The sequence below is a fragment of the Eriocheir sinensis genome, chromosome 65, assembly GCF_024679095.1.
Source record: "Eriocheir sinensis breed Jianghai 21 chromosome 65, ASM2467909v1, whole genome shotgun sequence".
Taxonomy (NCBI): domain Eukaryota; kingdom Metazoa; phylum Arthropoda; class Malacostraca; order Decapoda; family Varunidae; genus Eriocheir; species Eriocheir sinensis.
This window is the reverse complement of record NC_066573.1, coordinates 6191924-6218959: the sequence shown is the minus strand read 5'-3', so window position 1 is coordinate 6218959 and position 27036 is coordinate 6191924. Positions and strand designations below refer to the sequence as shown.

The window sequence follows — 27036 nt, the reverse complement described above, 5'->3', positions numbered from 1 at the left end:
AGAGCGAGAGCGAGAGAGAGAGAGAGAGAGAGATTAGAGATATGGGAGTGAGTGACGAGTGAGTGGTGAGTGAGTGAACAGCGTGATCCGTCTAGGTTTGTGGTCACACGCGGCTCCGACAACAAGCATCAGCCGGGACTAATAAACAGCCTTCACTGCTGGCTCCCGTGCCGCGGCCTGCCATAACAAACAGCAGGCGGGGAAGGTCTGCCGTGATCCCCGAAGCGCCGCGCCGAACGTCTGCGTCGGTACCGGCCACTCTGAGCCGATTTCACAGTCCAACACAGTGTCTTCGTAACAGCCCGAACCAAACTATAGAATCCCATACAATCCAAAATGGGGAGGTCTTCGATGCCACACTAAATACACAAGGCTTTTCCGGTATAGTTTCATCAGATTTGTGAACTTGAATATAAACACCAGACACTATACAAGGAAATTTCGAGGGCTCTGGTATTGGTTTGGGAGCTTACTAACCGATCATGGGGAACTGTGAAACTGGCCACCTGTCTGTTTGTCTGTCTGTATGTGCCGCAGAAGGGAAGAGTCGCGTCGTGGGTTCGCCTGCAAGGATGAAATACAAAGCTGTTTCGGCTGCAAAGATGAAAATTTGAATAGAGATGCAAATTGTGAACATCTGCCTCAGGTCCCAGTGATGGTTTTTACTTGGGTTCTCTAACTTGGCGTCCTAACAAAGGGTTCAGAAGCTTGGCGTCTCGCAGTAGGTGAGAGTGATGGTTAGGACGTGATCAGAGAGGGGAGAGGACGTGTTTTTACGGTAAGGGAGGCAGCTCAAGGGAAGAAACACAGTACAAAGGAAAAGAAAAGAAAAAACGAGAGGTTAGTGTCGGGTGGAGAGGTGACCTGAAACTCTCCTACTACTACTACTACTGCTACTACTACTATTACTACTACTACTACTACTACTACTACTACTACTACTACTACTATTACTACTACTATTACTACCACCACCACCACCACCATCAGCATCAGCATCCTGGCGGCGTGCTTGCCCTCTCCCAGTAGCAACACCGCTTTAAGACCTGTACTCGTGGTGGCTCACACAACAGCGGCGGCAATCATTTAAATATTACCATAACAATATGTATTGTATTTGTACACGGGGAGCAGAGGCGGAGGGGGGGGGGGCACGGGCGGGCGGGGAGGGAGGCAAAGGGGTGGGCGGGGGACGGGTCAGGGCGGGAGAGGAGAGGCGTAAGGCGACGGGGTGGATGGGGACAGAACGGGGTGAGACAGAGCGGGAGGCAACGGGGTGGGACGGGACGTGACGGGACGGAGCGGGAGACAACGGGGTGAGAGGGGACAGGACGGGATGGGACGGGACGGGACGGGACGGAGCGGGAGGCAACGGGGTGGGAGGGGACAGGACGGAGTGGGACGGGGCGGGACGGGACGGGGCGGGACGGGAAGGGGCGAGGTGAGAAGAACCAAAAAATATACACGAACTCACCAAGTGTTGCTTTGCGTGGCTATTCATGAACACGCGACCTTTTTTTGCATATCCGAATCAATGTCGCGATGACCACAGACTTATTACGTTTTTATTATTCATGTGACAAAACAACACGCGAGCAAATATTTGTAATAGTGAAAATAAGCGTAATGATGATGATGATGATGATGATAGCAAGAAGAAGAAGAAGAAGAAGAAAAAAAAGAAAAAGAAGAAGAAGAAGAAGAAGGATGGAAGGAAGCTGGAAATAGAAGGAGAGAGAGAGAGAGAGAGAGAGAGAGAGAGAGAGAGAGAGAGAGAGAGAGAGAGAGAGAGAGAGAGAGAGAGAGAGAGAGAGAGAGAGAGAGAGAGAGAGAGAGAGAGAGAGAGAGAGAGAGAGAGAGAGAGAGAGAAGAAATAGGAGAAGAGAGAAGGGGAGAGATTGAAGGGAGAGGAAAACTGAGAGAAACGAGAGAAGAAAAAAAAAGAGAAACGCGCGAAGAGAAGAGGAAAGGGAAAGAGGAGAAGGAGGGGAGAGAGGGAGAGAGAGAGAGGGAAGGGAGAGAGAAAAATGAGAAAAAGGAGAAAAAAGGGAGATAGAGAGAGTAAAGGGAGAAGGGAGTGAGAGAGTGAAGGGAGAGTAAGGGAGAAGGAAGCGTATGGAGGGGACAAGCAAGCTGTTAGTGAAGGAAAATGTGTCTGTAAAACTATATCAAACTTTTCCGGAGGAGGCGCTGTTATGCTTTGGCCTCGCTGGGGTAAGATAAGGCTTGGCAGAGGCTGTGTTGGTATCTCCGTGGGTAGCTTGACGAGGCTAGTGATAGTTTGACAAGGCTTCTGCAGCATGAACGTAAAAGAAAAGACTCCTCACAACCCGACTGACCTTCTTTGTGGCCTTGGGAAATACTTGTGAGAGCTGATAGCGTCTGAAAATGCGGGGCGATGGGGTATGATAAGGCTTGGCAGAGGCTGTGTTGGTATCTCCGTGGGTAGCTTTATGAGACTAGTGATAGTTTGACATGGTAAGTTTTGGTATATACATAGGACATGGGAAGGTTAGGTTAGGATATGGGTTAAGTTTGTAGACCATAGGGATACAAAAGGGACATAGGGAGGGAGGTTAGAGGGACATGGGTACAGTTTACAGGAGTACATAGCAAGCTCGTAAGGAACTGAATCGGGTTGACTGTTATCGCGAGAGAGACAGACACACAGACACACAGACACAAGGCTCATACCGGACACATGACAGTTGGAGCCGGCAACCAATGTATCTCTTGAAAAAAAAAAAAAGCTGACCTGTGAGATTTATATATATTTTTTTTTTTATGTGTGTGTGTCTGAATGTATTTATGTGTAATGTTAGAACCACTTGGCAGCTCGAGGCGACGATGATGGTGATGATGATTAGGAGGAGGAGGAGGAGGAGGAGGAGGAAGAGGAGGAGGACGAGGAGGAGGAAGAGGAGAATAGCAAGCAGGCCTTTAAGTACCTAACGTAACAAAGGAATTGAAAACTATTGTCTGACTGAGAGAGAGAGAGAGAGAGAGAGAGAGAGAGAGAGAGAGAGAGAGAGAGAGAGAGAGAGAGAGAGAGAGAGAGAGAGAGAGAGAGAGAAGTCAAGCTAATGCCCAGTTCGTTAGTGTAGAATTAGATCCTCTCGCCGACCCTTCAGCGAGGCTCCGGTGACCCAGGGCAATCGAGCGGCGCGCGGAGGTTTTAATTAAAGACTGACCCGATGAAGAGGCGATTGAGGCAGTCAGCGAGTTACCTCCATCAACGAGACACTGGGACTTGGAGGAGGAGGAGGAGGAGGAGGAGGAGAAGAAGAAGAAAAAGAAGCAGCAGAAGACGAAGAAGAAAAAAAGGAGAAAGAAAAGGAAGAAGAAGAAGAAGAAGTAGAAAAAGAAAAAGAAGAAGAACAACAACAACAACAACAACAACAACAACAACAGATAATTAAACACAACAGAGAGAGAGAGAGAGAGAGAGAGAGAGAGAGAGAGAGAGAGAGAGAGAGAATGTCCCCCTTTCATCCTTTTTCCTTCACTTTGTCTTCTCTTTCTCTTCTCCTTTTTCCTCTCCCCTCTTTCTTCCTTTCTCTCCCCCTTTTCTCTCCCTCCTCTTCCACCTTTCTTCCTTCCCTTTCCCTTCTCTTCTCCTTCCCTTCCCATTCTCTCCCCTTCTCATTCCTCATCCCTTTCCCTTCCCTTCCCCCTTCTCCTCCTTGTTTCTTTCCCTTCCCCTCCTCAAACCTGTCCCCTTCTCTCCCTTCCTCCTCGCTGCCCTCCTTCCTTCCTTCCTTCCTTCACACCTTTCCCGGGCGACTCGCGGCAACATCTGGCGGTGAGCAACGCGCCCCTATATATGTGACTCTCAATTGGATATATGATTTCCTTGCGTGGTGACCGAGTGCTGCAGAGTAGAAGGAGGAGGAGAAGGAGGAGGATGATGATGATGGTAAAGAAAATAAAGGAGAGTGCCTTCATCATAACCAGAGTGAGAAAATGGGACTTTTTTTAAGGCATCTTCTAAAGTGAAAAAAATGACAATCGGTTATTTATGAAGGTGGCGATGGCTCCGCTGGCCACCGCATCCACTGGGAATTTCCTCTCCGTCACTCTCTTTCGCTCATCCAATACTCTATCATTAAGGTAAGGCTCCTCGTGGCGGCGGTGCTCATCTCCGTCTCGTTGATCCTATGGTGAGAGAGAGAGACCTTAACCCTTCCGCTGTGATTAGCACGGATTTGGCCTTCACTGGTAGCCTGGTAGCATATAATCCCAGATCTTCCTCTGCCCCTGTGGTGGATAGTGGAGTGTTTCCCATGTGGTATCGGTATGCTGGATATCCCTTCACTGGTAGCCTGGTAGCATACAGTCCCAAGTCTTTCTCTGCCCCTGTGTTGGATAGTGGAGTGTTTCCCATGTGGTATTGGTGTGCTGGATATCCCTTCACTGGTAGCCTGGTAACATACAGTCCCAAGTCTTTCTCTGCCCCTGTGGTGGATAGTGGAGTGTTTCCCATGTGGTTTTGGTGTGCTGGATATCCCCTCCCAAGGTGCAGGACTTTACATTTTTCTTCACTGAATTGTAGCAGCCACTTTTTGTTCCATTCCTGTAGCTTGGTGATGTCTTCTGGTAGGAAATCCACAGCCAAGGGGTTAACCCGACACGGCCAGGGGTACACCCGGGTTGCCACAGTTTACGTTCCCCAGGTGACCCCAGGTACCCATTTATCGACCAACCCCAAAGGAAGGATGAACAGCTGGGTGGGCTTCACGCCGTCTGCCCATGCTGGGATTCGAACCCTAACCCGCAGATTCGTAGTCAGGGACGCTAACCACTGCACCGCGGAGGCTATTCTTAAGCCACCTCGCAACTCGGCGTCCCGGAAAGATAAAACATCCTCATTTCCATAAACAGTAAACCAGGGAACGAGCTCGATGGCGGCGGTGAGAGGAGGGTTGGGGTGGTGATAGAAGGGGAGGTAAAGGGGGCTCCTCTTCCTTATATTGTAGTGGAATGTTTACCGTGACAAATGTATCTCGAATTGCATATATGTAGAAGCGGCTCCGTCCACAGCTGTGCGCGCGGCCATACTGCTGCGGGGCGTTGTTCACCCGATGCTCGTTTGTTTCTTTTGTTCACGGCCAAGGAGAGACAGAGAATGGATTTTGACGACGATGCAATGTGTTTTTTTTCTTTTTTTACTCTATAGGTATGACTTCGAGATCCTGACGATACCTAATTCCATATGCTTAAACGATTAGGCGTCCCAACACACACACGCTTGACACGGTTTTTATAGTTTTTTTTTTTTTTTGGGGGGGAGGGGCATATCCAGGGGTAGTTTAAAGACCCTGCATATAGGTATTGCTTCTTCGAGCTCCCGTCAATACCTAATGCCATATACTTAAACGTTTTGGCATCCCAGCACACACACACACACACACACACACACACACACACACACACACACACACACACACACACACACACACATATCTGACACGGTTTTTGTAAGAGTTGTTGTGGGGGGCATTTCCAGGGCTAGTTCAATGACCCTGCATAGCCAGTGGTAGTTTGACCCTTCTTCTTCTGTGCCGTGAACCGAAAAAATACACTCATTAGAACCTGAATGATCTCATATTTTGGCCTTTGGAAATAGTTCATGTGAGAGGCGAGAGTGTCTGAGAATACCAACCCTAGAGCATATAAAAACACCATTGAATTAGCATCACAGTTTTTTGTTTTTTTTTATGTCTCCCGCGGCGCCGGTGAAGATGATGGCCCGACTCTCCTCTTCTATGGCTCGGCGGTGAAGGGGAGACACACGAAGGCTTAACCCGGTAGCAGCGACGGGCCAAATTTGTGGCTTTACCGTGTATCAGTGACGGGCCAAATTTGTGGCTTTACCGTGTGCCAGTGACGGACCAAATTTGTGGCTTTACCGTGTGCCAGTGACGGGCCAAATTTCTGCCATGATATAAACCCCCCAAAATAGATGATTCATAAACTGATCACAAATGCGTTGATATATATTATGAAATGGTTTACGTGAGTGATGATGATATTTTCTCATTTTTCTCGCTTAGAGGGGCCTTTAAGAAACATGATCCCCGCAGCTACCGGGTTAAAACTGAAGTGTAGAACAAAGATGCTGATGACACGCTGCTGCCGGGGAGATAAAGAGAGGAGGAGGAGGAGGAGGAGGAGGACGAGAAAAGTTAGATGGTAGTGGTGGTGGTGGTGGTGGTGGTGGTGCTGGGAGGGGGGGGGGGGGATATCAATAACGTTTTTCCCATGTGGTTGAAAATCGTCAGGTTCTTGAGGAAGGACTCGAACACGGGTCCTCGGAAAAACCACATCTGCCCCCTGAACCTTCGGCCACCGCCTCCCTAGCTTGCACGCTTATGTTTATTTTTTATGTGTGAGGATATATTTTCTGGACTTCAGTAGAAAAAGTTATCGTTGTAAAGGCTTGTATTTATTTTTGCGGTCATTATATTAACCGTCTAGACAACCCGCGTCCAGCCTCACACCAGCCACCCCGCCCCGCCCCGCCCCGCCCCAGCCTCCGATCCCTTCCCCGCCTCGCCCCGCCTCGCCCCGCCACCAGACTCGCCGCGCCCCAACGACTTCTTTCACCCTTCACTCCCCGGCCCTCATCATTCACCAGACTCTATTCGAACTCATCACACCAGCCAGCCAGCCAGCCAGCCAGCCATCTGTTCCTCGCGGTGGCCGTAATCCTGCCGTGCGCCGCTACTCACCCGCGGAAAGTAATTGTTCATAAATGTCACAAGAGTCGGTCATCAGTCACGTATTTTTCTTCCCGCAGCAACACTTGTCACCAGTGACCCGAAGCCCGAGAAGGCGGGAACAGTCATACTCACAAAGATCAGTGTCGCCCCCTGGCGGGGAGGGCTGCCATGGTGTCGGCGGGGTGCGGACCTCCGTCAGTCATGCACCGGCCAGCGGGCGTGGTCATGGCAGCGTGGTGGCTGAGCGTCATGCAGCAGCCGCCTCGGGGAGGCCGATTGACCTCCCACAGCTGTCTTATTTCCTTGAGTATGTTCGTGTACAGGATGGCGGCCGCGGACTTCCTGGCGGGCCGCGCCACCAGCCGAGCCGCATAACTCACGCCTCACAGCCGCTATTACTTACGTCGAGTATTTTCGGAGAGGAATGTAGGTGAGCCCCCCCCCCCAGTGGCAAAGGTGTGCTGGCCACCCCAAGGCGCCGCCAGCACCGCCAGCACCCCGACGAGAATCAGGGACCCGCCCGCCGCCTCGCTCTGTGTGTGTGTGTGTGTGTGTGTGTGCTGGATTATATCATTGCCACCCACCCAGCTTGCCACCAACCTGAAAATGTTTAGCACGTCTTCAGTAATGGTGACGGATGCCAAGGGGAGGAGGAGGAAGAGGAGGAGGAGGCGCATAGGGAGAAGTAATGGAACAGCTGCAGGATATTTACGCATCAAGGTTAGCTCCATCGTGCTATTGATGCGTCCCTCTATCAGCGCGGCGCGTCGCTGCGCTATATTCTCCTCACGTGGGCGTGGGGGAGGAGGAACGGTTTGGCGACACTCTGCTGCCCCGCGCCATGCTGCCTTCCCTTCCTTGGGTGGGAAAGGAGAGACAACAGGACGGGATGGCAGGAAGTCTCGCCTCCAACTGACCGCCAACAGCCACTGAAAGTCCGCCGCAGGTTCGCTTTCCTTGCCCTCTTTTATCGCTACGTTCATACTTTCGCCTTCGTTAAATTCCACTCGCTTCACTTGCAATGGGTCTTTTCTATGCCTGTTTGCGCCATACTTGCCGGCATAGGAGTATTGCGTTAGCTGTAACCAGTAACCCGTGACAGTGGCTAGAGAAAGCTCGTATATAGGGCAGGGCGTTTGGCTGATAGAAAAGAAACCCAAAGAAACTCAAAGAAGAAAAGGAGGTAAAGGAGGAAAAAGAATACGAGGAAAAAAGATATACGTAAAAAACTAAGAATGGACCAAATCAATGACCGCGCGAGAACCACACAAAAGAAAGAAAGTGGCCGAGTTATTTACTATTGAGAGCCCCGGGGAAACAAAGTGGGCCGAGGCGGGGGGAGGGGAAGAGGAGGGGGAGGGAGGAGGGGAAGAGAGTGGGAAGGAGAGAAGGAAGAGAAAGGGAAGGAAAAGGGGGAAGAGAAAGGGAAGAGAAGGGGGAGATAAAAAGCAAAGAAAAGGAAGAATCGAGAAGGAGTAGAGAAAGAGAAGAGGAAGAAAGACAAGGAGGAAGAGAAGGAGGAGAGAGAGAGAGAGAGAGAGAGAGAGAGAGAGAGAGAGAGAGAGAGAGAGAGAGAGAGAGAGAGAGTGTATATGCAAGTGTGTATTTATCCTCGTCCAGTGCAAGGAATCCCCTCAGAAGAACAAACAAACACACACACACCTCCCTCCTCCTCCTCCTCCGCCTCCACACCCTCCTGTTAGAAGTTTTAAAAGTCTACGGAACCAGCAAGCCTCGTTTAAATACACGGTTCAAAATACACCAATGCCATCTCTCTCATTTTTAAGGGGTTTGCAAGCAGGTGTGGAAGGAGGTGGATGGGAAGAGTGGAAGGGAGGAGGTGGAGGTGAAGGAAGGAAGGAAGTGGAGGGGTGTGGAAGAGGGGAAGGATGGAAATAAGGAGGTGGCGGTGAAGGAAGGAAGGAAGTGGAGGGGTATGTGGAAGAGGGAAGGAATGGAAGGAAGAAGGTGGAGGTGAAGGAAGGAAGGAAGTGGAGGGGTGTGGAAGAGGGGAGGGATGGAAGGATGGAGGTGGGGGTGAAGGAAGGAAGGAGGTGGAGGGGTGTAGTGGGGGGGAAGGGTGGAAGGAAGTGGAGATGAAGGAAGGAAGAAAGTGGAAGGGTGTAGTGGGGGGAAGGGTGGATTGAAGTGGAGATGAAGGAAGAAAGGAAGGAAGGAAGTGCAGGGGTGTGTGGAAGAGGGAAGGGATGGAAGGAAGGAGGCGGATGTGGAAGGGTGTGGGGGGTAGGCTGAATGTGTGTGTGTGTGTGTGTGTGTTGGCCAGGTGCGCGCTACCCACCTGGCGCGCCGCACACCTGTCGCTAATTATACATGGGCGGCGGGCCGGATAGAGTCCCACCCCACCTGTCACCACTTAGCGAGTTGTGAATCTAATATCTCCTCCCACCCACCCACCTCTCTCTCTCTCTCTCTCTCTCTCTCTCATAGTAGTAGTAGTAGTAGTAGTAGTAGTAGGTATATCGCAGTCGTTGTTAATTATTTCTATCTCCATTATTATTTTCGGCATCATCATTTTTGCTATTATCAAAACATCATGGTTCCCTTATTACTGTAACCTCTATGTGCCTCACCCCCGAGCGCTTCTTCCCGTGCTCTGAGTGACGGGGGGCATGGTCGTCTCGTTTCAGGTGGATGGTGGCCGAGGGTGTGTCGCGTACCTGGAGGAGGAGCGCTACGTAAGGCGTGCATCCCTGTGTCGCGGCTTGTCTCCTCGCCCGTCCCCTGCAGGCCCTGTGCGGCGGAGTGAGCGGGAAAGCCAGGCCTGTCCCCTTCTCGCCTCCTTCTCTGCATCGCGTGAGTATCAAACATCACCACGTAAAGGGAGAGTCAGAGTGAGGGATAGAGAGATAGAAAGATAGGTAGGTAGGTTAGATAGATAGATAGATAGATAGATAGATAGATAGATAGAAAGATGGGTGGATGGATACATAGAGAGAGAGAGAGAGAGAGAGAGAGAGAGAGAGAGAATATTTGTGGTATGACATAACATTTTGCCGTCACTGAACACACAAACAAACAAACAGACAGACAGAGAGACAGACAGACAGACAGACAGACAGAGAGACAGACAGACAGACAAGACAGACAGACACACTGAAGACCCTGGAAGACGAAGGGGAAAAAGAAGATGATGACGATGGAGAAGGAGAATACGTGTATCAAAAAAAAAAAAGAGAGAAAGAGAAAGAAGGAAAATAGAGGAAAGAAAAAAAGAAAAAAAAGAAGTCAGACAAAACCCAAGACAAACTTCAGTCTTCGCCACACCAGCCGCGGCTCAGTGTGTGTGTGTGTGTGTGTGTGTGTGTGTGTGTGTGTGTGTGTGTGTGTGTGTGTGTGTGTGTGAGGGGGCCGCTGCTTGGAGGTTAGTCACACCTTCACCTCCGCAACAGCTCAGATGGGCTTTCCCTGTCCCTCCTCTCGCCGTCTCCTTCACAAACAACACTACCATCCTCCACTGCAGCTTCGGGACACGCATGAACTTTCACACCTAACCCAACCTAATCTAACCTAACTTAACCTCTACCACTCATGTTAGTGTGCTCCATCCTGCCCTGGCTAAGGTTCTAATTTCGTCTCCACCTGGTTAGTTGTCGGGTGTTAGTGTGCTCCATCCTGCCCTGGCTAAGGTTCTAATTTCGTCTCCACCTGGTTAGTTGTCGGGTGTTAGTGTGCTCCATCCTGCCCCGGCTAAGGTTCTAATTTCGTCTCCACCTGGTTAGTTGTCGGGTGTTAATGTGCTCCATCCTGTCCTGGCTAAGGCTCTGAGGTCTCGCTGGAGGCTGTGTCATGATAGTGTATGTGCCTGTTAGTCGAGGGAGTTTGATTCGTCCCTCATGCGGAGTGTATAGCAGCGCGTGTGGTGTTTGAAGACTTCCAGATGCTAATTCCGATTGTATGACATTTTTGATTTACGTTTATTCATACAAACGGATCTTCATAAATGCGTTGTCAGAATTGCTGTATTCCTCTTTGTGTGGATTTGGTATTTTCGCTTGTATTTACTTTGCACCTTTTAATGCTAGAAAGTATCTCTTCTGAGCTTTTTGTTTATATTTCTCTCTTTTTACGTTTGATTTGAAATCCAGTTTTATGGCTGCGAGACCTTGACACTAAATAGTGACTTGAAGGGGCGGCTTGATGCTCTTGGTGAAGGCCTCTGCTCTGAATCACGGGGTGTCGCTGGAGTGACTTTGTGTCATACCGGCGACTACTCCGTCAAACTGAATCGAACCCCATTATCGGCATAGTCCGCCAACGCCATCTCCGGCCCCGTGGGCATGTGGCACGCTACCCAAAAGTCGGTCCCGCCTGTCGGGTTGTTTTTATGAGACAACCCCGAGTGGAGGAGGCCTCATCCCTATACTGTCCAAGCCCCTTATGCAAGAGTTAACCAGCATCTTCACTCTTTCATCCCTCACGCTGGTAAACTCTGGAACAATCTTCCTTCATCTGTATTTCGTCCTGCCTACGACTTGAACTCTTTCAAGAGGAGGGTATCAGGACACCTCTCCTCCCGAAATTGACCTCTCTTTCGGCCACCTCTTTGGATTCTTTTTTAGGAGCAGCGAGTAGCGGGCTTTTTTTATTATTGTTTCCTTTTTTTGTGCCCTTGAGCTGCCTCCTTTGTTGTAAAAAAAAAAAGGGGGGGGGGGACGCCCACAAAGCTCGTGGATTGAGCAAGTCGATAGATCCTGCCTTGAGGTGCTTAGGATGGGAAGGGGCCTGCGTGGAGACTCGCCCAGAGGGATTCCCGGCGATGGCATCGTAGGGTGGGCGAGGCGACGCACCCCCCTGCGTATGCCCTTAGTGATTGATTAACTGATTAGTGAGGTAAATTTATTATCATCATCATTATTATTGTTATTATTATTATTATTATTATTATTATTATTATTATTATTATTATTATTATTATTATTATTATTATTATTATTATTATTATTATTATTATTATTATTGTTATTATTATTATTATTATTATTATTATTATTATTATTATTATTATTATTATTATTATTATTATTATTATTATTATTATTATTATTATTATTATTATTATTATTATTATTATTATTATTAAGTAAAAAGTGTTATCATTTTCCCTCAGTGTGGGCGAGGGTGACGCAGGCATCGCCGCCGCGGCCCCGCCCCAACCTCCCCGCCGCCCACCGCCACGCCGCCGCCGCCGCCGACCCAAAGGAGTCTTACGCCCACTGACGCAAGGTGGATATGTTGAAACTTGCACAGACCTCACGCAGAATATGTGAAACTCGATAATTGTTCAGTATACCTAAGTTATAGAAGGAAATGCCCCGAGTGTTACTTTGAAATTGATACCCGACGAGTGGATGTCTTAGCCGCTTTTTTTTACCTTTTCTTGCCTTTAAACGGCCTCCTTTAAACTATAGAAAAAATAAGAAAAGCGCTGCCCTGACCACTAGGTGTCTGCACTGCTTGCGTCACGTGTGAAACCCTCGGAAACATTACTTCTTGACAGATTAATTTGGCACGCCTTGTAAGCGACGCGCTGAACTAACTCTCCCCAATCCATTTCTAGATACGGCCCTGGCACACTGACCCGGACTCTGGAGCGCGTAGAGCTGCGGCAACCGCCTCCACACGGTGAGGGGACGCCCCCCCCTGCGGACACCAGTCCTGTCCGCCGCTCAACGCACGTTCCAAGCATGGCGGTAAGACGCATCACCTCACTACCATGTAACAGTGACCGAAGGCCCAAACTGTGTTAACCCTGTCACGCTCTTCACAGTGCCGTCGTGTCTGCAGCACACAGACCACTGCATCAAACAACTGTTCTGAAACACACCAGCCGTTCCCTTAAAATTAACGCGTAAGGCATAACGCTTGTGGTCTAGGTAATGCCCAGTTAGACCTGGGCCCCTGTCTTTCCTTTGCAGACCGGGACCACCGGTGCCATAGTCAAGTCCGGGGAACTGGTGCCATTCCACCACATGGCAGACTCTGCCTCCGGCCTTCCTTGGTTCATGACCGCCTCGCCGTCTTTCAGCACCTCCCAGCCTGCCTTCCAACGCTTCAGCCTCACCACGACCTGCCCCGCCTCCAAGAGGAACAGCTTTGCCTCACTGATGGGGGGTTCCAACACCTGCAAACTGCCCGAGGTTAGTTTCACAGTTCCGTGCATTAATCGCCAAGTTGCCCAAGATTGCTCCCCAGTTCGGCCAGGCTAAGGGCGACGAAGCGAGGCAGCAAGGCCACTCATTCGTCAGAGGCCTCGCACCCTTACAGTCTCAGGGGAATTTTGCACTTTAAACTTACAAGGATGCTGAATGAGGTCATTATAATCTTAATGCCTTGGGCCGCGCTCTCGGCAAGACCATTCCTGTTGCCAAGTTGCCTGAGGTCTGTCGCTCCCCGCCCCCGCCCTACCCCAGGGAACGGCCAGGTGGGCGCCACTATCGCCTAATGCACTGATGCTGTGTGTACATACTACCGCAGGGCTCCTCAGAGTGCGGATCGCGCTCCCCTACTGGGCCGGGATAGCCGCTCCCTGGGCAGCCATGTCTTCACAAATACCAGACACAGCACATACCAGACGGGGGGGGGGGGGGGGCACACAGCTCCTATTACTGTCTTCACGTCCTTCTTCCCACGACCCCGTCCCTTCACCTCTTATTTTATTAACTATTTTCTCCCTCTTGACCAAACCTTACTACTCAGTGGGTGCATGGCCAAGCCTTCACGAATATCATACTAAGGGACCCTTAATTAACAGACAGCGGGATTCACAAAACTCTCATATTCTCTTCCCTTCTTACCACCGTTCTGCATTTCCTCTCTTTCCTTGCATTCTCCCGTAACCTAATCTAACTCTTATCCGTGTCGCCACATCATCACAAAAAGATAACTCAGTATCAGAGAGCAGAAGGCACACAGCTCCTGAGCACAGCCAGTTTTCAGAAGGGTTGGGGAGGTAATGATCGAGGTAAAAACTGGGGCGCAAAGAGAAAAGTTTGGGGAACACCGATGAACTCTGTGCCTCGCCTTGCCCTGCACGAGGCGCAACGCTGGCCCCGGGCCCCGGCACGCCGCCACCACCACCACCACCCCGGGGATACAGGGCACCAAGGAGGTCACTGCCATGCCTCTCCGGAGCTGAATCACTGTTTCTCCGTTCGCAGCTGAGGCCTGGTGTTATCCTAATGATAATAATAATAATAATTAACATTATTATTGTGTGAAAGAGGCGGAAGGAAACGGGTGTGTTTGAGGTAATTTTATTCCCGACTAGTTTCGCTTTCGCTTCTTTGGGGGAACTGAGGTGGCTCAGGCAGGTGTCCTTACGCTGTATATAGCAACCCTGATATATAGGGCACGTGGGACGGGGAGGCTCAGGGGCAAGGTCGGGTCAGGTCATGCACGCCCCCTGCCCGTCTTCCGCCGGGTGTGTCCCTTCCCCTGCCTGGCCGCCTCGTTCCCACGGCCGTGTTTCCTTCCTCCTCCTTCACGAAACTTGTCGAAAATGCCCTTACATTATTATTGTTAGGATTAATATTTGTATTATTAAAATAATGATGATGATAATGATTATAGGAATAAGAATGATTTTTGATTACAGTTATAATTATTATAATCATTGTTTTTTTGTAATTATTATTATTATTATTATTATTATTATTATTATTATTATTATTATTATTATTATTATTATTATTATTATTATTATTATTATTATTATTATTATTATTATTATTATTATTATTATTATTATTATTATTATTATTATTATTATTATTATTATTATTATTATTATTATTATTATTATTATTATTATTATTATTATTATTATTATTATTATTATTATTATTATTATTATTATTATTATTATTATTATTATTATTATTATTATTATTATTATTATTATTATTATTATTATTATTATTATTATTATTATTATTATTATTATTATTATTATTATTATTATTATTATTATTATTATTATTATTATTATTATTATTATTATTATTATTATTATTATTATTATTATTATTATTATTATTATTATTATTATTATTATTATTATTATTATTATTATTATTATTATTATTATTATTATTATTATTATTATTATTATTATTATTATTATTATTATTATTATTATTATTATTATTATTATTATTATTATTATTATTATTATTATTGTTATTATTATTATTATTATTATTATTATTATTATTATTATTATTATTATTATTATTATTATTATTATTATTATTATTATTATTATTATCATTATTAGTATTAGTAGTAGTATTAGTAGTATTATTATTATTAGTAGTATTTTTAGTATTATTATTATTAGTAGTATTATTAGTATTATTATTATTATTATTATTATTATTAATATTATTATTATTATTATTATTATTATTATTATTATTATTATTATTATTATTATTATTATTATTATTATTATTATTATTATTATTATTATTATTATTATTATTATTATTATTATTATTATTGTTATTATTATTATTATTATTATTATTATTATTATTATTATTATTATTATTATTATTATTATTATTATTATTATTATTAATTTTATTATTATTATTATTATTATTATTATTATTATTTATTATTATTATTATTATTATTATTAAAAATTATTATTATGGATCAATATTTGGGAGGGAGTTGGCAGGCGAGGGATTGAACCTGTGACGAGGGAGTGAAGGAATGAGAAAAAAAATGGAGACTATGCTACCGTGGCGATGTAGATATACTGAAAAGTTACCGTACCCAAAAGGACAGATGGGCATATTTTTAAAACGTAGATATCGCACTGTTAACCAAGGCCGCAGAAGACTGGATCACAAAAACTTTATGAGACTTTTTTTTCAACAGGCGAACTGGCAGGAGAATTTGGGGATATACGGAAAATATATTAGGAAATGTGTTGCTTCGTGGCCATTAACCCTTTTATTTTTATATAGGCCTAGTATTATCACATCACATCAGCTATTTCCAGAGGCCAGAAAGGAGATCAATCGCCTTCTAATGAGTGTGCTTGTAGGTTCATGGTATAAGAGAATGATCAAACTCAGAAGGATCACAAAGCTACCTCTGAAGATGTCCAAAACTCCTATAGGGAAGCCTTGTCTATACGAAATGTTGAAGAATTTGTCCCTTTATAAAAACTGTACTGGAACTGATAGATGATAGCACTGTATAGCCGTGAACCACATTGAAAACGGTCTTGGTTGAAAGCTAGGTCGGCATTTTAAGACCCCCGCTTCTCACATCAACTCTTTCCAAAGGTCAAAGAAGGTGTCTGTCGGGTTCTAATGAGGGTTTCTTTAGGCTCATGCTACTGGGGAAGGGTCAAACTACCACCTGGGTCATAAAACTACTCCTGGAAATGCCCACAACTCCTACGAAAGCCTTGTCAAATTAGTGTTCTTGGGCGAGGGTCTTAAAATACGACCCTAAGGATGACGTGCCTAATGAGGGATGAATATAATGAGTGTGTGTATCAGGAGGATGTGATGGAGATAGTATAATGAGATGAGTATAATGAGGATGGGATGGAGAAAGTATAAAATGGATATGTATGATGAGGATGGGATGAAGTATAAAGAGGATATGTGTAATGAAAGTAGCTACAATGAAGATGGGGTGGAAAAAGTATAATTAGGATGTGTTTAATGAGAGTATAATGAGTTTAAGTATGATTGTAATGAGGGCGTGTGGCTATTACACTGGGCAAATTTTCCGTGGATCTTCAGTCAAACCACGATTTCCGCTAGCGTGGTTCTCATTTGTTTCTTGTTATTGCTGCTGCTGATGATAATGATGGTGAGTAATACCATCGTCCTTCAGGGAAATCTACCGTAGCTGTGGAAGATCGTGGACACGTCAGAAAACCACGGAAATATGAGAACACTGGGCAAGTTTTCCGTGGATCTTCAGTCAAACCACGATTTCCGCTGGCGTGGTTTTTTGACGTGTCCACGATCTTCCAAAGCTACGGTAGATTTCACTGAAGGACGACGGTATTACTCACCATCATCATCAGCAGCAGTGGTTTGAATGAAGATCCACGGAAAAGTTGCCCAGTGTAATAGTATCCCCTTAATGGGACGATATAAGAATGAATGAGAGGAGACCAAGACAGGACCATTTTCTCATACGCTTACACATTCACATTTTGACAAGGTTTTCATAGAAGTTTGGGGCATTGCCAGAGGTGCTTTTATGACCCCGGTGGCAGTTTGACCTTTCCTCTGTGCATTGAACGTGAAAAAAAAAAAAACATAAAAAAACCCGATTTATCTCCTTTTTCGGCCTTTAGAAAGAAATAATGTCAGAGGTGAAAGCGTCCGACTGGGTAAGGAATGGTGTTAGGAGGTGTGTGTGTGGGGGGGGGGGGGGGGACCACGTACCGGCTAAATGGATCAATATTTGGGAGGGAGTTGGCAGGCGAGGGATTGAACCTGTGACGAGGGAGTGAAGGAATGAGAAAAAAAATGGAGACTATGCTACCGTGGCGATGTAGATATACTGAAAAGTTACCGTACCCAAAAGGACAGATGGGCATATTTTTAAAACGTAGATATCGCACTGTTTACCAAGGCCGCAGATGACTGGATCACAAAAACTTTACGAGACTTTTTTTCAACAGGCGAACTGGCAGGAGAATTTGGGGATATACGGAAAATATATTAGGAAATGTGTTGCTTCGTGGCCATTAACCCTTTTATTTTTATATAGGCCTATTATCACATCACATCAGCTATTTCCAGAGGCCGAAAAGGAGATCAATCGCCTTCTAATGAGTGTGCTTGTAGGTTCATGGTACAAGAGAATGATCAAACTCAGAAGGATCACAAAGCTACCTCGGAAGATGTCCAAAACTCCTATAGGGAAGCCTTGTCTATACGAAATGTTGAAGAATTTGTCCCTTTATAAAAACTGTACTGGAACTGATAGATGATAGCACTGTATAGCCGTGAACCACATTGAAAACGGTCTTGGTTGAAAGCTAGGTCGGCATTTTAAGACACCCGCTTCTCACATCAACTCTTTCTAAAGGTCAAAGAACGTGTCTGTCGGGTTCTAATGAGTGTTTCTTTAGGCTCATGCTACTGGGGAAGGGTCAAACTACCACCTGGGCCATAAAACTACTCCTGGAAATGCCCTTAACTCATACGAAAGCCTTGTCAAATATGTGAACTTGGGCGATGAAATGTTTTAAAATACGGCCATAGAGACGAAGAAAGATAATTATAGGATACAAGGAAGAGAAGCGATACATGTGTCAGAGGTATAGAGAAGAGCAGACCCATTAGTATTACAGGATTGTCCTACGAAATGTTTAAAGAATATTACTGAGAGGAGGTAAAGGCACAGACGTGAGCCACATGAAAACGGTGGAGATGAAGAAAGAAAGACTATGAAGTAATACAAGGGAAAGCAGCGATCGATAGGCCTATAGCGTCAGGCCTACAGATCTTCCCACTTAACATATATATTCAATAGTTTCTGACCCCCCAAAAATATCACATCCACACAAATAACGATATTCAATAAACTTATGGTTAAAACAACTTGATTATTGTTTGGCAAAAAAGTGATTGATTGATTAACTGATTGATGGTTTATTGATGTCAAGGCAGTACGCAGCAACCTGGCAATATATATAGTGACTGGCAGGAATACAAGAAACGTGTACAAAATCCGCGTTACTGTTCACTGGAGGAAATGAAAGCCGTCGCAGCCACACACATTACGGAATTCAAGTTGACTCAAGGTTGCTAATAATGCGTAACTATTGCCCAGGTTGCGTAGGTGAAGGCTAAATAAATGTCGCAAAGGTATTTTGAGTATCGTATATTGCGGCGAGTGTCGTGCATCTGGCAGGCAGTGAGGCGGCAGGCAGGCGCTGGCGGACCCGCACGGCTCGGCTCGTCCCCTCCTCGGTGAGTATTTGCCGTGTGTGGCGTCACCCGGGGCGCCGAGGCGTGCTCCCGGGGGTGTGGCGCCCCGGGAGCACCGCGGGGCCGCCGGGGGTGAAGGGGAGCAGGAATTAGCCGCGGGTGGCGGTGGTGAGTGTGGCCCGGGGTGATGGCTGGCCGCCGCCGCCGCCGCCGCCACTCGCCCGCTGCAGGACCCAGGCCACCACGGGGCTGACCGGGGCACAGACGGGGCTGGCAGGGGCAAGGGACGCCGTGAAGTGTACCGTGTGGCCCTAGTGCCAACACAGGGAGGAGGAGGAGTATCTTCACACCGTGAGGGAGGGAGACAAGCTGTGTGTATACTCCTGGACTCATTTGTTTAGAATTATGGAGTTGATTTTACACTATGCTGACAACAGTTTTATTGGTAAACATGGAGAATCACTACGCGCCTCCAATATTCCTCCCACGGCATTACTAGCCATTCCAAGCTATCACGCACTTGTGGGGAAGAACAGTGATCCCAGTTGCTAATGAGATTACTTTCTTAAAATAAGGTTGAGAGGAAATATTTTGAAGGATTTATTTCCGTTTATCATATTACAGCAGCATGGCACAGGTCAGGTTAGATTTAATTGCTTATGATTAATTAAGATGCGATACCCCTTTGCACTGCGCCGTTGATTGTTGTCACTGGCGGGCGTACTTCAGGACCTTTACCCTGTGTAGGTTCAGCGTGATGGCGCAGTAATGGCCAGACAGTATGTCAGTTAATGGTGAATATCATACAGGATATTATATAGACCACCACACAGTTATTACTTAAATTTTTCACCTAAGTCTTGGCTTAGTGTGTAGTTCTGCGTCTACTCATGTCCGGAAACCTGTTACTTTGATCAAAATTGCACAATTGAATTTACGGATAAAAAATATAGATAAATACTGCCACCCTTGGCCATCAATGCTTTCCCTCCTCCCTCTCGAAGGCACAGCGCCCTGGGTGGCCACTGAGTGAATCATGAAATAGAAGGACCAATCAAACGCGTGCCTTGTGTCACATGACTTGTGGCAGCAATCACACCCGACCCCCCAGCAAACACAGGACTGGACCACCAATTTGAATTAGTTCTTCATGGCGGTGCGGGCAGATTTTTTATTCTCGGGGAAACAGTTTTGATATTACTCCATAATTACACCCAGCTCACTCTGGCGACTGACATAAATAGACACTTTCATTCTAATAGATTTTAGCCTGCTATTCATCACGTCCATCACTTTGTCACAAACTACTTGTTTCTGGGATTTTGACAATAGTGAGGCAGCTGGTTACTTCCCTGCTTGGCTGGCTCAAGAGAACACAGCTTGGCAAGGCTTGTGTTTGATGGTGGCCTGCTCAGCCACACTGAAGTGAGTGTAACGCTGGACATGCAACTTGTTGCGCTACTGCTGCGTGGGTGGTGGGTGCTGTGAGAGTTGCAGATCCTCTTTGCCCACTGTTGGTGTAGTGAGAGGTCTCAATTATAGTCAAGGCAGCACCTGACCAGAACGGCCCTCCCTGACAGCCCTTCATGATGGCCCCATACATATATGGCTGGTTGGCTGTGCACTAACTGCCCTGGCTGGGATTTGAGCCCAGACCCATGGATTCATGACTAGGCATGTTTATATATATATATATATATATATATATATATATATATATATATATATATATATATATATATATATATATATATATATATATATATAAATTTCTATTTCTGGAACAGCTTTTGCATCTGTAACTGTCCTTTTTATTACCTGCAGATTTACCTTGTACAGTTTTGTGACTCCAAGTGTTTTGTCAACCTTGTTAATAGTTTAGCTTTTTTGTCTATCCTATGCATGCCCTGTATATTATTCATATGTTGATTTTTTCATGCCTCCATGCTCTCCTGGTTACATAGAACTCTAACCCTAATTATTTTAATTCATTTGCTACCTCCATCTTTTCTTCCAACCAGATCTACACTGTCATGCTCTTTGCTCAAATTATGTGGCTTTGAAAACTTGATAGGCTGCTCTCTTGCCCTCTCAAATACTGTAACCTTTCTCTTGTCAATATACATATACGGTACATGTGTGTGTGTGTGTGTGTGTGTGTGTGTGTGTGTGTGTGTGTATATATATATATATATATATATATATATATATATATATATATATATATATATATATATATATATATATATATATATATATATATATGTACGTATGTATATATAAAGATATACCTACAGTCATACCTTGGTTTACGAGCTTAATTTATTCCGAAATTTTGCTCGCGAACCAAAAAACTCTTAAACCTAAATGAACGTACACTGTAATGCTGAAAACACAAAGATTGTGCACGAGCACATGTAGACTGAGACCCCATCCCCATTGTTTTACGCTCAGAGCACTCTCATCTTGCGGTGAATAAAGGAAGCCCACACTCACACCTTCGACTTGTACAAACAGAATGCTCGTACACCAAGTCACTGCTCATAAAGCAAAACATTCTTAGTGTGTGTGTGTGTGTGTTTACCTAGTTGTGACATATGGGAAAAGAGCTACGCTCGCCCTGTCCCGTCTCCATATCCGCTCTTATCCAACTTTTCCTTAAAATCATGAATGTTTCTTGCACAAACCACCTCCTCCCCCAGTCCATTCCACAGCTCAATGCTTCTGTTTGGGAAGCTAAACTTTTTCACATCTCGCCTACATGTGGTCGCCCTCAACTTCTTTCCATGTCCTCTTGTTTCTCTCTCGCTCCACACACACAGGTCCTCTCTGTCCAGATTCTCCACCCCACTCGCCACCCTGTACACTGCTATCAGGTCTCCTCTTTCTCTTCTTCTCCCAGGGTTGTGAGCCCCATGCTATTGAGTCTCTCCTTGTAAGTCCAATCCCTAAGTGTTGTGTGTGTGTGTGTGCGTGTGTATTCTGTAGCCTTCTTTAGTAGGTGCACCTAATCTCACCATAGCCGATCCAGGATTCAGTACGTTTCCTAACTTATAGGCAGTAATGTTACAATTGTATTTTGTAAAGAATCCTTATAACCAAAAACTAACTAAAATTATGAGTATTCTTTTTCTTGAACAGAACATTGAATAAACAGCAGAACAATAATATGAAAATACGTTCATATTTTATACGACAACTGTGGCCTGGGGCAGCACCGCACGCCATTTTGCGGGCATCATCTACCTTATAAAAGCATATTTCTACTGCGCAAAGTGGGTGGTGTCACTTATTGTGACTTCATGAGCTTTCATATTCATCTATTTGTGAATATTTCATGGAGACAAAACCTGCATTACTACTTTCAGTTTTACTAGTGACACAAACTTGTGACTGTTTATCACCATAGAATTTCACTCAATTAAGTGAGTCAGACACCATGGAAATATTACCAGTGTGTGTATGAATGAATAGAAAGATAAGCACATGCTTTGATTTAACTTCAGGATGTCTCGTGGATCGTTTATAAATAAATAAAAAAATCTGGATAGGTTACTCTTTAGCCCACTACCGCACTCGAGGCACAAAAACAGTCCCTCCGCCAAGTTTGTACCCCACATTTCGTGATGTTAGGTGCGCCCATTGCTTTCTTAATTGTGTGTGAGTGGCTGCATCCTGTTCCTGTTAGATGAGCTGTAGCTCCCTCCATCTTGAAGAGTGGCCACAGCCTGGAGCAGCCAGGCACTCCAGCTTGGCCAACAGGAACACTCGCACATTCATACATTACCAGCGCTGCAAAGTGATGCTCAGAGCGTCCCTCGTGTTTCCCTTTCCTATGGCCACTTGCAGCAACTTGTACATTATCTGAACACTATAATTAACCTTAAAAAACCTGGGACTGCCTTTAATCTGCCGTACAACAATCTAAAGAAGGAAAGAGTGCAACATCTTTGATTCAGTGACTTTTTGGTGTCATTTTTTATGGATTTTTTACATTTTTTACTGTCCTCTGAAAGCATTATCAAGCTGCTTTGGTATCCTTTTTGTGCTTGGGGTGTTGTGGGCATTGTTCAGTGATTGTGTTTTAGCTGGGGCCTGCCTCCTTGAGTGTGATGAAACAGACTGTGGGAGTCACCTCAAAGACATTTACTTCAGATGAACATTTTTCTCATGTGGAGACAAATTGGACAAATTTTAAACTTTATTCAGCCCTAGGGAGTTTTTTTTTTTTTTTTTTTTTTTTTTTTTTTTTTTTTTTAGCAGAGGAAACCGCTCATGGGCAAAAAAAAAGAAAACATTACCGGTAATGAAAAAAAGCCTGCTACTTACTGCTCTTGTAAAATGAGTTCAGAGGAGTGGCCGAAAGATAGGTTGATTTCGGGAGGAGAGGTGTCCTGATACCCTCCTCTTGAAAAAGTTCAAGTCGTAGGCAGGAGGGAATACAGATGAAGGAAGGTTGTTCCAGAGTTTACCTATGTGAGGGATGAAAGAGTGAAGATGCTGGTTAACTCGTTCGTAAGGGATTTGGACAGTAAAGAGATGAGCTTGAGTAGAAAGTTGTGTGTGGCGAGGCCACGGGAGGGGGGGGAGGCATGCAGTTAGCAAGTTCAGAAGAGCAGTCAGCATGAAAATATCAATAGAAGATAGAAAGAGAGGCAACATGGCAGTGGAATTTAAGAGGTAAAAGACTGTCAGTAAGAGGAGGAGAGCTGATGAGACGAAGAGCCTTAGACTCCACTCTGTCCAAGAGAGCTGTGTGAGTGGAGCCCCCCCACACGTGAGATGCATACTCCATACGAGGGCGGACAAGGCCCCTGTATATGAATAGCAACTGTGCGGGGGAGAAGAACTGGCGGAGACGATACAGAACGCCCAACCTCGAGGAAACTGATTTAGTGAGAGAAGAGATGTGAAGTTTCCAGTTAAGATATTGAACTAAGGATAAACCGAGGATGTTTAGTGTTGAAGAAGGTGACAGCTGGGTGTTGTTGAAGAATAGGGGATAGGTGTTTGGAAGATTGTGTCGATTTGATAGGTGGAGAAATTGGGTTTTTGAGACATTGAAGGACACAAGGTTCCTTTTACCCCAATCGGAAATGATAGCAAGGTCTGAGGTTAACCCTTTCAATACGGTGACGCAGACGTCGGCGTCACAGTATGGAAAGGGTTAAAAAGAAATGGAAGAGGATTGATTAATCCTCTTTTAAACCTCTTAATCCTCTTCCATTTTCTCTTAAGAGGTTTAGAAGAGAATTAAGAGGAAATGGAAGAGGATTAAGAGGTTTAGAAGAGGACTAATCCTCTTCCATTGCCTCTTAACCCTTGCCATACTGTGATTCTGTGATGTGTTGGGCACACACAGAGGGGTCTCACTCCTGGAAGCAGTAATCATTCCACGGGAAATCGGAAAAGTACATCCACAGGTCATCCTACCGAGCTGAAGCAAAATGCCAGAAGTATCGCCTCTTCAGTGGGTCCAGAGGATGTACAGGAGCGATAAGACAGGATACAGAAATAAGGTTGTGACCAGAGGAGCCCAACAGAGAGAACAGTTTGACAGAGTAAGCAGAAGGGTTAGAGGTAAGGAAGAGGTCTAGTATGTTGGGCCTGTCTCCAAGACGGTCGGGAATACGTGTAGGGTGCTGAACCAACTGCTTTAGATTGTTGAGGAGAGCAAAGTTGTAGGCTTGTTCACCAGGCTGGTCAGTGAAAGAGGATGAAAGCCAAAGCTGGTGGTGAACATTGAAATCTCCTAGGATGGAGATTTCAGTGAAGGGAGGGTGGGTCAAGATGTGCTCCACTTGAGAGTTCAAGTAGTCAAAGAATTTTACATAGTTAGTAGAGTTAGGTGAGAGATAAACAGCACAGATGTATTTAGTAATAGAATGACAATGAAGTCTTAGCCAGATGGTAGAAAATTCAGAAGAGTCAAGGTTGTGGGCACGAGAGTCCAGCTTTGGATTGAAATTTAGGATCAAGATAGTAGGAGGGAACAGAGTCGAGATTGCTGTCAGTCGCTGCCGAGACCTGTGTTTTGGTGAGGTTTAGAGGAGGGGAGATGGTGCTCCACAGAATGGAAATTGGAACGAAAAAAAGACAGCGAATGTTGCAGAAATTGATAAGAAAGAGGTCTGAGGAGTTATCAAGACACCTCTCAAGTTGGGAGCCAGAAGGGGAGTCCTCCCTGGGGAAATTTGTGGTCCTCCAGGCGAGGACTCCAAGGCTATGTTAAAGTACGCCATTTTGAATTTGTAAAATTTGGGGAAATGGTGCGTATGTTGTGTGAATGTAGTGTGGTGTGGAAAGAGAGAGGATCTGTCTTTAGAGAGCATGCTGAACTACTCTGGTGTTGATGAGACAATAGGGAAATGGAAAGTGAGGACACAGGGAAGGTCTTTGGAGGGCTTCAGCACCCTCCTCACTTCCCATATATATCTCACTGGGAGTGGCTTACGCCAGTTTTGGTAGGTGTCTCCCTACCTACTCCCTTCAGAGTATCAAGGCACCTCTAACCAAAATGAGTAATTCTTTCAGCAATGTCTTTATTCAGTGTATGTAAGGAGCAATGTGTAGCAGGCCTTTCCTCTCCTGCTTCCTGTTTTGTCAAGCAAACAAATGCCTTGGTAGTGTGGGCAGCAGAGACTGTGGTGCCAACTAATGGCTGGGTGTTTCAGCTGGTGGTCAGTGATGTGCTGGGTGTGGGTCTGCAGGTGCTGGACTTCACTATGAGCTACATGCCCACCTCTGTCCCCTACGTGCCATTCCCGACCCCATCACCTCCTCAGCCGCCCACGTATGTCACTGCTCAACAAGATGAAAGCCGTCGCCAGCCAACTTGTCCCCTGCCCCCCCGCCCCTACCCCCCATCCCCACATGCAGAGTAGCCTTGACTTCAACTCCTTCCTTACTTGTGATTACTCTCATAGTTTAGGTCATCTTTTCTATCAAAGCAAAAGAAATAGCCTCCAGTGACTCCAGGAAGGGGACAGGGATGAGTGGGCAAGTTGACTGGCAGTAACTCGGGTGCTTGTGGAAGGCTGCTGTTGCACTGTTCATTTTCTTTAGCAACTCTATAGCAGTGCTAGAAGGACTAATGCTGTACAGCCAAAACACCACAGAGATTTGCTTTTGCTCCAGGGTGTTTTATTATAAGCCTCATTAAGCCTCATGTTTTTTGCTTTTATTCGCTCACCGTACTGTTAGCTCCAACTGTTCTCTTCAAGGCCTCTGCTTGTGTTTTTCTTTAGAATACTGATGATGTACACTTGTGCTATGGCAACCCCTACCCCCAAGGCTATGATTTGTTCACCTGAGGAGTGGATTTAGTCCTTTGGAAAAGTAAATTTCACCCATATGGTGATCACCCTGAGGCCATGACATGTTGGATTGAGGAATAAATTTAACCCTCCAGAAAAGAGGTGTCCTTGTAAAAGTCTGCCCGTGAAACTTGACCTTAAAAAAGTAGTTGAAGGAAAAGCTTTTTGCATGTGTATGTATGGTACAAAGCATCCTCCAGCTGCTCATGTGTTTGGTCCTTTGTCTATCTGTTCCCCCACAGGCCAACACTCAGCCTTGCATGACCACACTGTGTCTCGGCACCACCAATGGGAATTGTCACAAGGACCAAGTTGACAAGTACCAAAGTATTCTTAGCTTTTACATTTTTTAATGCAGTCATTATCATAGCTGAATACTTATTGTGCAACATTAGAAAAATCAAACTTCATTAGTCTGAGACTACCTTCAAAACTAAATTCACTAGATGTTGAGCAACAATTTCTTTCATGAGGAGATGGATATACATGAGTGATTCACTCTTTTTCAATAGTATGGAAGACACAGGGGAGAAAGACTGTCTCCATCATGCCCCACCAGAGAACGGAATACTCTGTTGATGCTTGACAACTCAATTCTCAGGAAAATAGTCGCATAGCCTTGTAGTGAACAGGTTTTGAATCCACACCATGACTCATTGATGCTGCCCCAGGCACACCAACAGCAGCACAAGAAACTGTTTTCCTTCCACTGACGGAAGCTTGTGATACCAGCACCGAGGTGTTTTTTCCTCAGAATGCATAACTGCCTTAACATCCAACTACTGGTCTTTTGGAGGCTGTTGTGAGTACAGGGAATACCTGGCAGCAGATATACAGTGGTTTTGGAGTAGGTTAGGTCTACTTGTGGCCTCACCTTATTAGCAGGGGTCAACTGTGCTGCCTGCTGGGTCAGGAGCACTCCTTTGATGCATACATTGATTGGATGGGGTTATGAAGAGGTACAAAAAGCAAATCATACTTTTGCTCCGTGCCCTGCCTGGACTGCAGTATCAGACTGTAATGCTGAACTGCACTTTTGCCATCCTTAGATTTGCT

The 27036-nt window shown here is 45.4% G+C and overlaps 1 protein-coding gene across 10 annotated transcripts in view; it reads left to right on the top strand.

Moving 5' to 3' along the window:
- The window catches only part of LOC126987535 (zinc finger protein 385B-like), a 104226-nt gene that overhangs the window by 66068 nt on the left and 11122 nt on the right, over positions 1-27036 (top strand). For 3 of the 10 annotated variants that reach the window (XM_050844548.1, XM_050844546.1, XM_050844547.1), the window contains 5 exons: positions 9371-9536; positions 11851-11966; positions 12301-12433; positions 12632-12880; positions 25339-25457. In XM_050844548.1, the coding sequence (XP_050700505.1) occupies positions 12428-12433; positions 12632-12880; positions 25339-25457 (374 nt within the window). In that variant the 5' untranslated portion in view covers positions 9371-9536; positions 11851-11966; positions 12301-12427. Of the gene's footprint in view, positions 1-9370; positions 9537-11850; positions 11967-12300; positions 12434-12631; positions 12881-17909; positions 18707-19027; positions 19110-19147; positions 19821-23918; positions 24226-25338; positions 25458-27036 lie in introns of those variants that run through there. The other 7 variants (XM_050844550.1, XM_050844552.1, XM_050844549.1 and 4 more) reach the window with 7 other exon arrangements.